At 39.0% G+C, this 14,647-nt stretch overlaps 1 protein-coding gene across 1 annotated transcript in view; it reads right to left on the reverse strand.

The window, feature by feature from the left end:
• Window positions 1–12,028: 12,028 nt before the first annotated feature.
• LOC118376061 (serine/threonine-protein kinase SBK1-like) overlaps window positions 12,029–14,647 on the reverse strand; it is a 32,170-nt gene continuing 29,551 nt past the window's right edge. The window contains exons 4-5 of the mRNA XM_052485566.1: window positions 14,129–14,320; window positions 12,029–13,933 (exon numbers count right to left, since the gene is read on the reverse strand). Coding sequence (XP_052341526.1) covers window positions 13,226–13,933; window positions 14,129–14,320 — 900 coding nt within the window. The 3' untranslated portion in view covers window positions 12,029–13,225. The remainder of the gene's footprint in view (window positions 13,934–14,128; window positions 14,321–14,647) is intronic.

A 14,647-nucleotide genomic window follows, 5' to 3' on the forward strand; every position in this document is an offset into this window, starting at 1 on the left:
ATACTACAGCTGTGACCGCAGTGTGAACAACAGAATACTACAGCTGTGACCGCAGTGTGAACAACAGAATACTACAGCTGTGAGCGCAGTGTGAACAACAGAATACTACAGCTGTGACCGCAGTGTGAACAACAGAATACTACAGCTGTGAGCGCAGTGTGAACAACAGAATACTACAGCTGTGAGCGCAGTGTGAACAACAGAATACTACAGCTGTGACCGCAGTGTGAACAACAGAATACTACAGCTGTGAGCGCAGTGTGAACAACAGAATACTACAGCTGTGACCGCAGTGTGAACAACAGAATACTACAGCTGTGACCGCAAAACAGAAAATAGGTTTTCCACATACAGATTCATGCAAATATGTCTGGAAATCACAACACACAACAGGTTTTTTTTTTTTTTTTTCTCTCATGTTTTTTTTCTGTATAATGACGAATTCATCACTCTTTCTTGTGACATTTTGCTTGGCAGTGTGATACAAAGAATACTCCCCCAGCTGTAACGCAGTGTAAGACAACAGAGCCACTGACAGCTGTGATCAAACATGCATTAGTTTGTGAACTATCTATTCCAGAAAGTGTCCATAGGATTCATCTGTAATCTACAGTATGTAATGCATCTGTATCTACAGTATGTAAGGTTTTTTTTTTGTCATCTGTGTTTTTTTTTCTGTTAATGACGTAATTCATCATGTTTCTGCATCTGTAATCTACAGTATGTAATGCATCTGTATCTACAGTATGTAATGCATCTGTAATCTACAGTATGTAATTCTGTAATCTACAGTATAATGCATCTGTGTCTACAGTATGTAATGCATCTGTGTCTACAGTATGTAATGCATCTGTACAGTATGTAATGCATCTGACAGTATGTAATGCATCTGTAATCTACAGTTAATGCATCTGTAATCTACAGTATGTAATGCATGCATCTTGTAATGCATCTATCTACAGTATGTAATGCATCTGTAATCTACAGTATGTAATGCATCTGTGTCTACAGTATGTAATGCATCTGTATCTACAGTAATGCATCTGTGTAATGCATCTGTAATCTACAGTAGTATGTAATGCATCTGTAATCTACAGTATGTAATGCATCTGTATCTACAGTATGTAATGCATCTGTGTCTACAGTATGTAATGCATCTGTATCTACAGTATGTAATGCATCTGTAATCTACAGTATGTAATGCATCTGTATCTACAGTATGTAATGCATCTGTATCTACAGTATGTAATGCATCTGTGTCTACAGTATGTAATGCATCTGTATCTACAGTATGTAATGCATCTGTAATCTACAGTATGTAATGCATCTGTATCTACAGTATGTAATGCATCTGTATCTACAGTATGTAATGCATCTGTGTCTACAGTATGTAATGCATCTGTATCTACAGTATGTAATGCATCTGTAATCTACAGTATGTAATGCATCTGTATCTACAGTATGTAATGCATCTGTATCTACAGTATGTAATGCATCTGTATCTACAGTATGTAATGCATCTGTATCTACAGTATGTAATGCATCTGTATCTACAGTATGTAATGCATCTGTATCTACAGTATGTAATGCATCTGAATCTACAGTATGTAATGCATCTGTATCTACAGTATGTAATGCATCTGTAATCTACAGTATGTAATGCATCTGTATCTACAGTATGTAATGCATCTGTGTCTACAGTATGTAATGCATCTGTAATCTACAGTATGTAATGCATCTGTATCTACAGTATGTAATGCATCTGTATCTACAGTATGTAATGCATCTGTAATCTACAGTATGTAATGCATCTGTATCTACAGTATGTAATGCATCTGTAATCTACAGTATGTAATGCATCTGTATCTACAGTATGTAATGCATCTGTATCTACAGTATGTAATGCATCTGTAATCTACAGTATGTAATGCATCTGTATCTACAGTATGTAATGCATCTGTATCTACAGTATGTAATGCATCTGTGTCTACAGTATGTAATGCATCTGTAATCTACAGTATGTAATGCATCTGTATCTACAGTATGTAATGCATCTGTAATCTACAGTATGTAATGCATCTGTAATCTACAGTATGTAATGCATCTGTATCTACAGTATGTAATGCATCTGTATCTACAGTATGTAATGCATCTGTATCTACAGTATGTAATGCATCTGTAATCTACAGTATGTAATGCATCTGTAATCTACAGTATGTAATGCATCTGTATCTACAGTATGTAATGCATCTACAGTATGTAATGCATCTGTAATCTACAGTATGTAATGCATCTGTGTCTACAGTATGTAATGCATCTGTAGTCTACAGTATGTAATGCATCTGTGTCTACAGTATGTAATGCATCTGTGTCTACAGTATGTAATGCATCTGTGTCTACAGTATGTAATGCATCTGTAATCTACAGTATGTAATGCATCTGTAATCTACAGTATGTAATGCATCTGTAATCTACAGTATGTAATGCATCTGTAATCTACAGTATGTAATGCATCTGTAATCTACAGTATGTAATGCATCTGTAATCTACAGTATGTAATGCATCTGTATCTACAGTATGTAATGCATCTGTGTCTACAGTATGTAATGCATCTGTGTCTACAGTATGTAATGCATCTGTATCTACAGTATGTAATGCATCTGTAATCTACAGTATGTAATGCATCTGTATCTACAGTATGTAATGCATCTGTGTCTACAGTATGTAATGCATCTGTGTCTACAGTATGTAATGCATCTGTAATCTACAGTATGTAATGCATCTGTAATCTACAGTATGTAATGCATCTGTATCTACAGTATGTAATGCATCTGTAATCTACAGTATGTAATGCATCTGTAATCTACAGTATGTAATGCATCTGTGTCTACAGTATGTAATGCATCTGTATCTACAGTATGTAATGCATCTGTAATCTACAGTATGTAATGCATCTGTAATCTACAGTATGTAATGCATCTGTGTCTACAGTATGTAATGCATCTGTGTCTACAGTATGTAATGCATCTGTGTCTACAGTATGTAATGCATCTGTATCTACAGTATGTAATGCATCTGTATCTACAGTATGTAATGCATCTGTATCTACAGTATGTAATGCATCTGTATCTACAGTATGTAATGCATCTGTAATCTACAGTATGTAATGCATCTGTATCTACAGTATGTAATGCATCTGTAATCTACAGTATGTAATGCATCTGTGTCTACAGTATGTAATGCATCTGTATCTACAGTATGTAATGCATCTGTATCTACAGTATGTAATGCATCTGTGTCTACAGTATGTAATGCATCTGTATCTACAGTATGTAATGCATCTGTATCTACAGTATGTAATGCATCTGTGTCTACAGTATGTAATGCATCTGTATCTACAGTATGTAATGCATCTGTGTCTACAGTATGTAATGCATCTGTGTCTACAGTATGTAATGCATCTGTGTCTACAGTATGTAATGCATCTGTGTCTACAGTATGTAATGCATCTGTGTCTACAGTATGTAATGCATCTGTGTCTACAGTATGTAATGCATCTGTAATCTACAGTATGTAATGCATCTGTATCTACAGTATGTAATGCATCTGTGTCTACAGTATGTAATGCATCTGTGTCTACAGTATGTAATGCATCTGTATCTACAGTATGTAATGCATCTGTAATCTACAGTATGTAAATGCATCAGTATGTAATGCATCTGTAATCTACAGTATGTAAATGCATCTGTATCTACAGTATGTAATGCATCTGTAATCTACAGTATGTAATGCATCTGTGTCTACAGTATGTAATGCATCTGTGTCTACAGTATCTAATGCATCTGTATCTACAGTATGTAATGCATCTGTGTCTACAGTATGTAATGCATCTGTGTCTACAGTATGTAATGCATCTGTGTCTACAGTATGTAATGCATCTGTGTCTACAGTATGTAATGCATCTGTATCTACAGTATGTAATGCATCTACAGTATGTAATGCATCTACAGTATGTAATGCATCTGTGTCTACAGTATGTAATGCATCTGTGTCTACAGTATGTAATGCATCTGTAATCTACAGTATGTAATGCATCTGTCTACAGTATGTAATGCATCTGTATCTACAGTATGTAATGCATCTGTATCTACAGTATGTAATGCATCTGTATCTACAGTATGTAATGCATCTGTATCTACAGTATGTAATGCATCTGTAATCTACAGTATGTAATGCATCTGTATCTACAGTATGTAATGCATCTGTATCTACAGTATGTAATGCATCTGTATCTACAGTATGTAATGCATCTGTAATCTACAGTATGTAATGCATCTGTAATCTACAGTATGTAATGCATCTGTATCTACAGTATGTAATGCATCTGTATCTACAGTATGTAATGCATCTGTATCTACAGTATGTAATGCATCTGTGTCTACAGTATGTAATGCATCTGTATCTACAGTATGTAATGCATCTGTATCTACAGTATGTAATGCATCTGTATCTACAGTATGTAATGCATCTGTATCTACAGTATGTAATGCATCTGTATCTACAGTATGTAATGCATCTGTAATCTACAGTATGTAATGCATCTGTAATCTACAGTATGTAATGCATCTGTATCTACAGTATGTAATGCATCTGTACTACAGTATGTAATGCATCTGTATCTACAGTATGTAATGCATCTGTGTCTACAGTATGTAATGCATCTACAGTATGTAATGCATCTGTATCTACAGTATGTAATGCATCTGTATGTATTTATTCAGTATGTATGCAGTATGTAATGCATCTGTATCTACAGTATGTAATGCATCTGTATACTACAGTATGTAATGCATCTGTATCTACAGTATGTAATGCATCTGTGCATCTACAGTATGTAATGCATCTGTATCTCAGTATGTAATGCATCTGTATCTACAGTATGTAATGCATCTGTATCTACAGTATGTAATGCATATCTACAGTATGTAATGCATCTGTATCTACAGTATGTAATGCATCTGTATCTACAGTATGTAATGCATCTGTATCTACAGTATGTAATGCATCTGTATCTCAGTATGTAATGCATCTGTGTCTACAGTATGTAATGCATCTGTGTCTACAGTATGTAATGCATCTGTGTCTACAGTATGTAATGCATCTGTATCTACAGTATGTAATGCATCTACAGTATGTAATGCATCTGTCTCAGTATGTAATGCATCTGTATCTACAGTATGTAATGCATCTGTAGTATGCATCTGTATCTACAGTATGTAATGCATCTGGTCTACAGTATGTAATGCATCTGTATCTACAGTCTGTAATGCATCTGTATCTACAGTATGTAATGCTCCAGTATCTACAGTATGTAATGCATCTGTGTCTACAGTATGTAATGCATCTGTATCTACAGTATGTAATGCATCTGTATCTACAGTATGTAATGCATCTGTATCTACAGTATGTAATGGATCTGTAGCCCTATGTAATGCATCTGTGTCTACAGTATGTAATGCATCTGTAATCTACTTGCATCTGTCTACAGTCCATGTAATGCATCTGTATCTACAGTATGTTGCATCTGTATCTACAGTATGTAATGCATGTATCTACATGCATCTGTATCTCAGTATGTAATGCATCTGAATCTACAGTATGTAATGCATGTTCTACAGTATGTAATGCATCTAGTCTACAGTATGTAATGCATCTGTATCTACAGTATGTAATGCATCTGTATGTAATAATCTACATCTGTATCCAGTATGTAATGCATCTGATCTACAGTATGTAATGCATCTGTATCTACAGTATGTAATGCATCTGTATCTACAGTATGTAATGCATCTGTATCTACAGTATGTAATGCATCTGTATCTACAGTATGTAATGCATCTGTATTCAGTATGTAATGCATCTGTTCTACAGTATGATGCATCTGTAATCTACAGTATGTAATGCATCTACAGTATGTAATGCATCTGTATCTACAGTATGTAATGCATCTGTGTCTACAGTATGTAATGCATCTGTAATCTACAGTATGTAATGCATCTGTGTCTACAGTATGTAATGCATCTGTATCTACAGTATGTAATGCATCTGTATCTACAGTATGTAATGCATCTACAGTATGTAATGCATCTGTGTCTACAGTATGTATGTAATGCATCTGTATCTACAGTATGTAATGCATCTGTATCTACAGTATGTAATGCATCTGTAATCTACAGTATGTAATGCATCTGTATCTACAGTATGTAATGCATCTGTACAGTATGCATACAGTATGTAATGCATCTGTATCTACAGTATGTAATGCATCTGTAATCTACAGTATGTAATGCATCTGTATCTACAGTATGTAATGCATCTGAATCTACAGTATGTAATGCATCTGTATCTACAGTATGTAATGCATCTGTAATCTACAGTATGCATAATGCATCTGTATCTACAGTATGTAATGCATCTGTATTTACATCTGTGTATTGTAATGCATCTGTATCTATGTAATGCATCTGTGTCTACAGGGCATCTGGTCTACAGTATGTAATGTCAGTTTGTATGTAATGCATCTGTATCTACAGTATGTAATGCATCCTCTACAGTATGTAATGCATCTGTGTCTACAGTGTCATCTGTATCTACAGTATGAATCATCTGTATCTACAGTATGTAATGCATCTTCTCAGTATGTAATGTAATTTACTTTAATGCATCTGTATCTACAGGAGCATCTGACCTGAGCCTACAGTATGTAATGCATCTGGATCTGTATCTACAGTATGTAATGATCTCTACAGTATGTAATGCATCTGTCCCCAGTTGCATCTGTATGCTGCATCTCTACAGTATTTAATGGCATCTGTACAGGATGCATCTGTGTCTGTCCTACAGGACTACCTGACATGAGGATGCATCTGTGCTGTCCCCAGTCCACCTGGCCTGTGTCTACTGCATCTGCTCCAGTTTCAATCTGTTCTGCCTTACAGTATTATTCAACCATGCTGGTCATTTATGAACATTTGAACATCTTGGCATCTGTATCACAGTTCTGTTATAATCTCTGTATCTACCATCCCAGTATGGCATCTGTATCTACAGTAGTAATGCATCTGCCACCCCACATATGCATCTCTACTAATTCTCTACTTGCATCTTTCTCATCAGGAGGACCTGATGCCCTAATGGCATCTGTATCTGACATGATGGCTCCTTGCTGTCCCCAGTCCACCTGACTGTGCTGCTGTCCAGTTGCATCTGTATCTAGTATGTATTCTGACCATGCTGGTCATTTGAACATTTGAACATCTTGTGTCATGTTCTGTTATAATCATCTACCCGTAATGCATGCCAGATGCATCTGGACTGTAATGCATAATGCATCTGTTTCTTCTAGGTTTTGGCCTTTCTAGTAGTTTTTCCTAATGCCACCGTGCATCTTTACACCTGCAGTATGTAATGCTGTAATCTACAGGTAATGGTTTTAGCATCTGTATCTACAGGGTTTCTGTAATGCAGCACTTTGAGATACAGCTATGTAATGCATCTGTCTACAGTAAATAATTTGATTCATCTGTAATCTACAGTATGTAATGCATCTGTCTACAGTATGTAATGCATCTGTATCTACAGTATGTAATGCATCTGTATCTACAGTATGTAATGCATCTGTATCTACAGTATGTAATGCATCTGTATCTACAGTATGTAATGCATCTGTAATCTACAGTATGTAATGCATCTGTATCTACAGTATGTAATGCATCTGTATCTACAGTATGTAATGCATCTGTAATCTACAGTATGTAATGCATCTGTATCTACAGTATGTAATGCATCTGTATCTACAGTATGTAATGCATCTGTATCTACAGTATGTAATGCATCTGTAATCTACAGTATGTAATGCATCTGTAATCTACAGTATGTAATGCATCTGTATCTACAGTATGTAATGCATCTGTATCTACAGTATGTAATGCATCTGTATCTACAGTATGTAATGCATCTGTATCTACAGTATGTAATGCATCTGTATCTACAGTATGTAATGCATCATCTGTAATCTGTATCTACAGTATGTAATGCATCTGTATGTAATGCATCTACAGTATGTAATGCATCTGTGTCTACAGTATGTAATGCATCTGTAATCTACAGTATGTAATGCATCTGAATCTACAGTATGTAATGCATCTGTATCTACAGTATGTAATGCATCTGTAATCTACAGTATGTAATGCATCTGTATCTACAGTATGTAATGCATCTGTGCATCTACAGTATGTAATGCATCTGTATCTACAGTATGTAATGCATCATACTGCATCTGAATCTACAGTATGTAATGCATCTGTATACAGTATGTAATGCATCTGTCTAAGTATGTAATGCATCTGTATCTACAGTATGTAATGCATCTGTATCTACAGTATGTAATGCAAACTGTAATCTACAGTATGTAAATCTGTGTCTACAGTATGTAATCTGTACTAGCATCTGTATGTAATGCATCTGTATCTACAGTATGTAATGCATCTACAGTATGTAATGCATCTGTGTCTACAGTATGTAATGCATCTGTATCTACAGTATGTAATGCATCTGTAATCTACAGTATGTAATGCATCTACAGTATGTAATGCATCTGTAATCTACAGTATGTAATGCATCATCTACAGTATGTAATGCATCTGTAATCTACAGTATGTAATGCATCTGTGTCTACAGTATGTAATGCATCTGTGTCTACAGTATCAATGCATTGTCTACAGTATGTAATGCATCTGTCTACAGTATGTAATGCATCTGTGTCTACAGTATGTAATGCATCTGTATCTACAGTATGTAATGTATCTGTATCTTATGTAATGCATCTGTATCTACAGTATGTAATGCATCTGTATCTACAGTATGTAATGCATCTGTAATCTACAGTATGTAATGCATCTGTGTCTACAGTATGTAATGCATCTGTATCTACAGTATGTAATGCATCTGTAATCTACAGTATGTAATGCATCTGTAATCTACAGTATGTAATGCATCTGTAATCTACAGTATGTAATGCATCTGTAATCTACAGTATGTAATGCATCTGTATCTACAGTATGTAATGCATTACATACTGTAGATCAGTAGCTCTGGATCCTAAATCTGATCGGTGAGATGGAAACAGAGCATCGACAGCCTACAAACAACACATTGAACCAAAACTAGCCGTTATTATAGTTCAGTCTGGTTTCTAGCCCTAAGAACATCTCGAGAGGTCACAACGATATTGACTTCGGGATATAGCGCAAGAAATTGCGGTACAGCAAAATTCCACATCACAACAATCTTGACGTAACTTTTTGTAAAGTTCAAATTTTCCATGAAGATATGTTTTAGTTACTTGTCATGCAATTTAAATTAAAAATTAAAACATGTAAATCTTCTATGTATTTTTCCGCTTGAATTTAAAATGTGAAATAATAATCAAAACTCCAAACATTCGTCAACATTTAGAAATGTAAAACAAAACAAATAAAATATGTAAAACATGTTTTTTTCTGCCATGAAGTAGATACGTGTCTGTTAAGGCAGGGTTTTCCAAACCCGATCCTGTAGTGCTATGGCAAAGGCCAAAATATACACCCGGGGGACATCATTAACAGCTATCTGAAACCCCGTGTTAAGGGGTCAGTGATAAAGTGTTGGACATCATTAACAGCTATCTGAAACCCCGTGTTAAGGGGTCAGTGATAAAGTGTTGGACATCATTAACAGCTATCTGAAACCCCGTGTTAAGGGGTCAGTGATAAAGTGTTGGACATTAACAGCTATCTGAAACCCCGTGTTAAGGGGTCAGTGATAAAGTGTTGGACATTAACAGCTATCTGAAACCCCGTGTTTAGGGGTCAGTGATAAAGTGTTGGACATCATTAACAGCTATCTGAAACCCCGTGTTAAGGGGTCAGTGATAAAGTGTTGGACATCATTAACAGCTATCTGAAACCCCGTGTTAAGGGGTCAGTGATAAAGTGTTGGACATTAACAACTATCTGAAACCCTGTGTTTAGGGGTCAGTGATAAAGTGTTGGACATCATTAACAGCTATCTGAAACCCTGTGTTAAGGGGTCAGTGATAAAGTGTTGGACATCATTAACAGCTATCTGAAACCCCCTGTTAAGGGGTCAGTGATAAAGTGTTGGACATCATTAACAGCTATCTGAAACCCCGTGTTAAGGGGTCAGTGATAAAGTGTTGGACATCATTAACAGCTATCTGAAACCCCCTGTTAAGGGGTCAGTGATAAAGTGTTGGACATCATTAACAGCTATCTGAAACCCCGTGTTAAGGGGTCAGTGATAAAGTGTTGGACATCATTAACAGCTATCTGAAACCCCCTGTTAAGGGGTCAGTGATAAAGTGTTGGACATCATTAACAGCTATCTGTCTGTTTCCAGACAGGAGGCTCTGGAACATCTTGGCTTGCTGTCAACGGCAGAATATAGTTCTCTGTAAAAATGGATCTAAATGAATGTCTTACTCTTCTCAATCTAGTGGCTTTGAATGATCCGATATCAATGTGTAGCACATCATCGGACTAAATCTAAATTATAAACTGTAGAGAGCATACCTCCTTCAAACTCAGTGATTTTACCAGATCCAGCTGTTGCAGCAGTATTCATTTTCCTGTTCAAAAAGTGTTGCAGGAGACCAAGTAGAAATTTGGCACTGGAGAACGTGTCAAACTCATTCCACGGATGGCCGAGTGTCTGCGTTGTTTTCCCCTCCTCCCTCGCACTTGATTGATGAATTAAAGTCTCTAATTAGTAAGGAACTCTCCTCACCTGGTTGTCTATACGACTTCATTGAAAGGAAAAAACAAAAACCTGCAGACACTCGGTCTTCCGTGGAATGAGTTTGACACAGCTGCACTAGAACGTTTAGAAACCTTTACTGAATTTAGTCAAACAGAAAACACCTAAAAGCTCATTTTCAAAATCGATAGAAAAAAATGTCATCTGGATTTTTAGCATTTAAAGAAATAAAGTAACGCCAAAGGCAAATAAAAATCCACCAGATCCATACACATGAAACGGTGATATACCTACACACGCTTACACACACACACACACACACACACACACCTACACACCTACACACACACACACCTACACACACACACACCTACTGTACACACACACACCTACACACGCTTACACACACACACACCTACACGTACACACACACACACACCTACACACCTACACACACCTACACACGTACACACACACACCTACACACGCTTACACACACACACACACCTACACACGCTTACACACACACACACCTACACACGCTTACACACACACACACACACACACACACACACACCTACACACGCTACACACACACACCTACACACGCTTACACACACACACCTACACACACACACACTTACACACACACACCTACACACGCTTACACACACACACACACACCTACACACGCTTACACACACACACACCTACACACACACACACCTACACACACACACACACCTACACACTACTGTACACACACACCTACACACGCTTACACACACACACACACCTACACACACACACACACACCTACACCTACACACACCTACACACGCACACACACACCTACACACGCTTACACACACACACACACACACACCTACACACGCTTACACACACACACACTACACACGCTTACACACACCTACACACCTACACACGCTTACACACACACACCACATACACACACACCTACACACACACACACACACACACACACTACACACACACACACACACACACACTGTTACACACATACTGTACACACACACACACACACACACACACTGTACACACACACACCTACACACACACACACCTACACACACACACACACACACCTACACACCATACTGTACACACACACACACACACACACACGTACACACACACACACACACACACACACACACACACTACTGTACACACACACACACACCTACACACGTACTGTACACACACACACCTACACACCTACTGTACACACACACACACACACACCTACACACGGACTGTACACACACACACACACCTACACACGTACTGTTACACACATACTGTACACACACACATACACACACACACCTACTGTACACACACACACCTACACACGTACTGTTACACACACACACACACCTACTGTACACACACACACCTACACACATACTGTTACACACGTACTGTACACACACACACACCTACACACGTACTGTTACACACACACACACACCTACTGTACACACACACACCTACACACATACTGTACACATACACACCTACACACGTACTGTACACACACACACACCTACACACATACTGTGCACACACACACACCTACACGTACTGTACACACACACACACGTACTGTGCACACACACACGTACTGTACACACACACGTACACACGTACTGTACACACACACACGTACTGTACACACATACACACTTTGTACCAGAGTTCACATTGCATTACAGTAAACATAAAACTGCTGTTTAATTGTGATGATATTCTTTCATTGAGGCGGCAATTCTATCAGCTTCAACCAAAAGAACATCCCTCTCTTTTCTCCATCTCTTTTTGTCATAAATGGTTCCCGCACATCACTTCTGTAGTCTTTTTTTAGGGGGAAATATATTATATCTTCATCTGAATACCAGCATTTCATATCACCAATGTGTTTTTCAACCTCTCCATGGTTGGTTGGTCTGTCCATCTGTCGGTTGGTTGGTTGGTTGGCTGATCGTTCAGTATGTAGTTCATTGAGTCTTTACAGTCTCTATAAAGATTTGTGGTGTCTGTGGAATGACAGATCTCCGACTGGATCATTTTAGACCCCAACGGGAATCATCAGTAATGTCTTGAGTTGCTCCCTTTTCACTATGCAAAATGCTCATGATAATGTCTGGAATGGAGTGAATGGAACAGTATCAAACCCATGAAAACCATGTTGTTGATACCAGTCCATTTACTCCATTCCAGACATTATTATGAGCCGTTCTCCCCTCAGCAGCCTCCACTGATTTGAATGTATGGATATGTGTGTGTGTATATGAGTGTATGTGTCTGTGTGCACGTCTGTGTACTGTACACAGTATCTCAGTCCTTCCCAGGTCCGTCACACATCTCAGACACAGATCTCTATAGGCGTAGCCACCAGTATGCGTCCGGGGGGCTGGTTGCTGTTGCTGTCTCTGGGCATGCGGTCATAGCTGTTAGTCGAGGGCACAGGGCTGGTGGTAGAAACAGACACAAAATGGTGTCCTCCACCTGACTCCGTCATCCCTGCCTTTGTCCCCCCAGTGCCCCTCTCCACAGACACCGGAGGAGAGAGAGGAGACAGAGTCTGCTGCTTCATCCTCTCCACCAGCATCTCCTCATCCTCTTCTCCAGACGAGGACGATGTACTGCTCCCGTCTCCCTCCACCCTCACCCCTCCTCCTCCTCTCTCCCTCTCTCTCTCTCCGCCTCCTCCTCCGTTCCCTGTGCTGTCTCCATCCAGCATCCAGCTGTGGCTGAAGTAGCCAAACACCTCTTTGACGGAGCAGCGTCTGTCCTGCTCCACAGAGAGGAGCCTGCGGAACATGCGGAGGGCCTGCTCAGTGAAGCGGCGCCACTGCGAGGGCACGGTGCCCGTGCGCCGTCTCTGCCAGCGTGTGAACTCCTGGTAGAAGGAGTCGGAGGGCAGCGCCTTCTCCCAGGGGAAGTTACCGGTCAGCATGCAGAAGAGGAGGACGCCAAAGGCCCACACATCCGTGCTGTAGTCCACGCAGAAGCCCTCATGGCGAGACGTGTCGCACAGCTCCGGAGCCGTGTAGGGGATGGTACCGCTCACCTGGAAGAAATAATATGTGTTTATTGACGAGGAAGATTTCATTCTTCATTAAAGTTTTCTCCCATGAGGTCTGGTCTCTTTTATGACATACTTGGTAGGTTCTGCATCTCAAACGCCAGCCTATTTATCATACAGTTCACTACCTTTTCGTCTTTTTAAATAAAGCTCCATGTGATTTGACCTCTAGCCACTCACCCGTTTGACTGGTGAGCCAGCGCGGCGCGTCATGCCGAAGTCGGACAGTTTGACCTTGCGGCACTCGCGGTCAAAGATGAGGATGTTCTCGGGCTTGACGTCACGGTGCACCAACTTCTTACAGTGAAGGTAGTCCAGGGCGATGGCAACCTGGTGCACACAGCGCTTAGCAACCGTCTCCGGGAGACCCACCTGGATGGTGAGGGGCGGAGATTATGAAACAATATAAACCTAACAGACGTCTGTAATGACAACCACTATAAACGTGCTTACGAAGCATTCTTCACTGGAACCTTACAAGCAATGAGACATAAGCAATGTGACGTAAGCAATGTGACATAAGCTATAAACTGTCATTGCACATCATTTAGATTCTGTAATAGTTGAAATAACCCTACGTAGCCATGAGAACAGAACCTCTCTCTCTCTCTCTCTCTCTCTCTCTCTCTCTCTCAATTCAATTCAATTTCAATTCAATTCAAGGGCTTTATTGGCATGGGAAACATGTGTTAACATTGC

The sequence above is a fragment of the Oncorhynchus keta genome, chromosome 3 (assembly GCF_023373465.1).
Source record: "Oncorhynchus keta strain PuntledgeMale-10-30-2019 chromosome 3, Oket_V2, whole genome shotgun sequence".
Classification (NCBI taxonomy): Eukaryota; Metazoa; Chordata; class Actinopteri; order Salmoniformes; family Salmonidae; genus Oncorhynchus; species Oncorhynchus keta.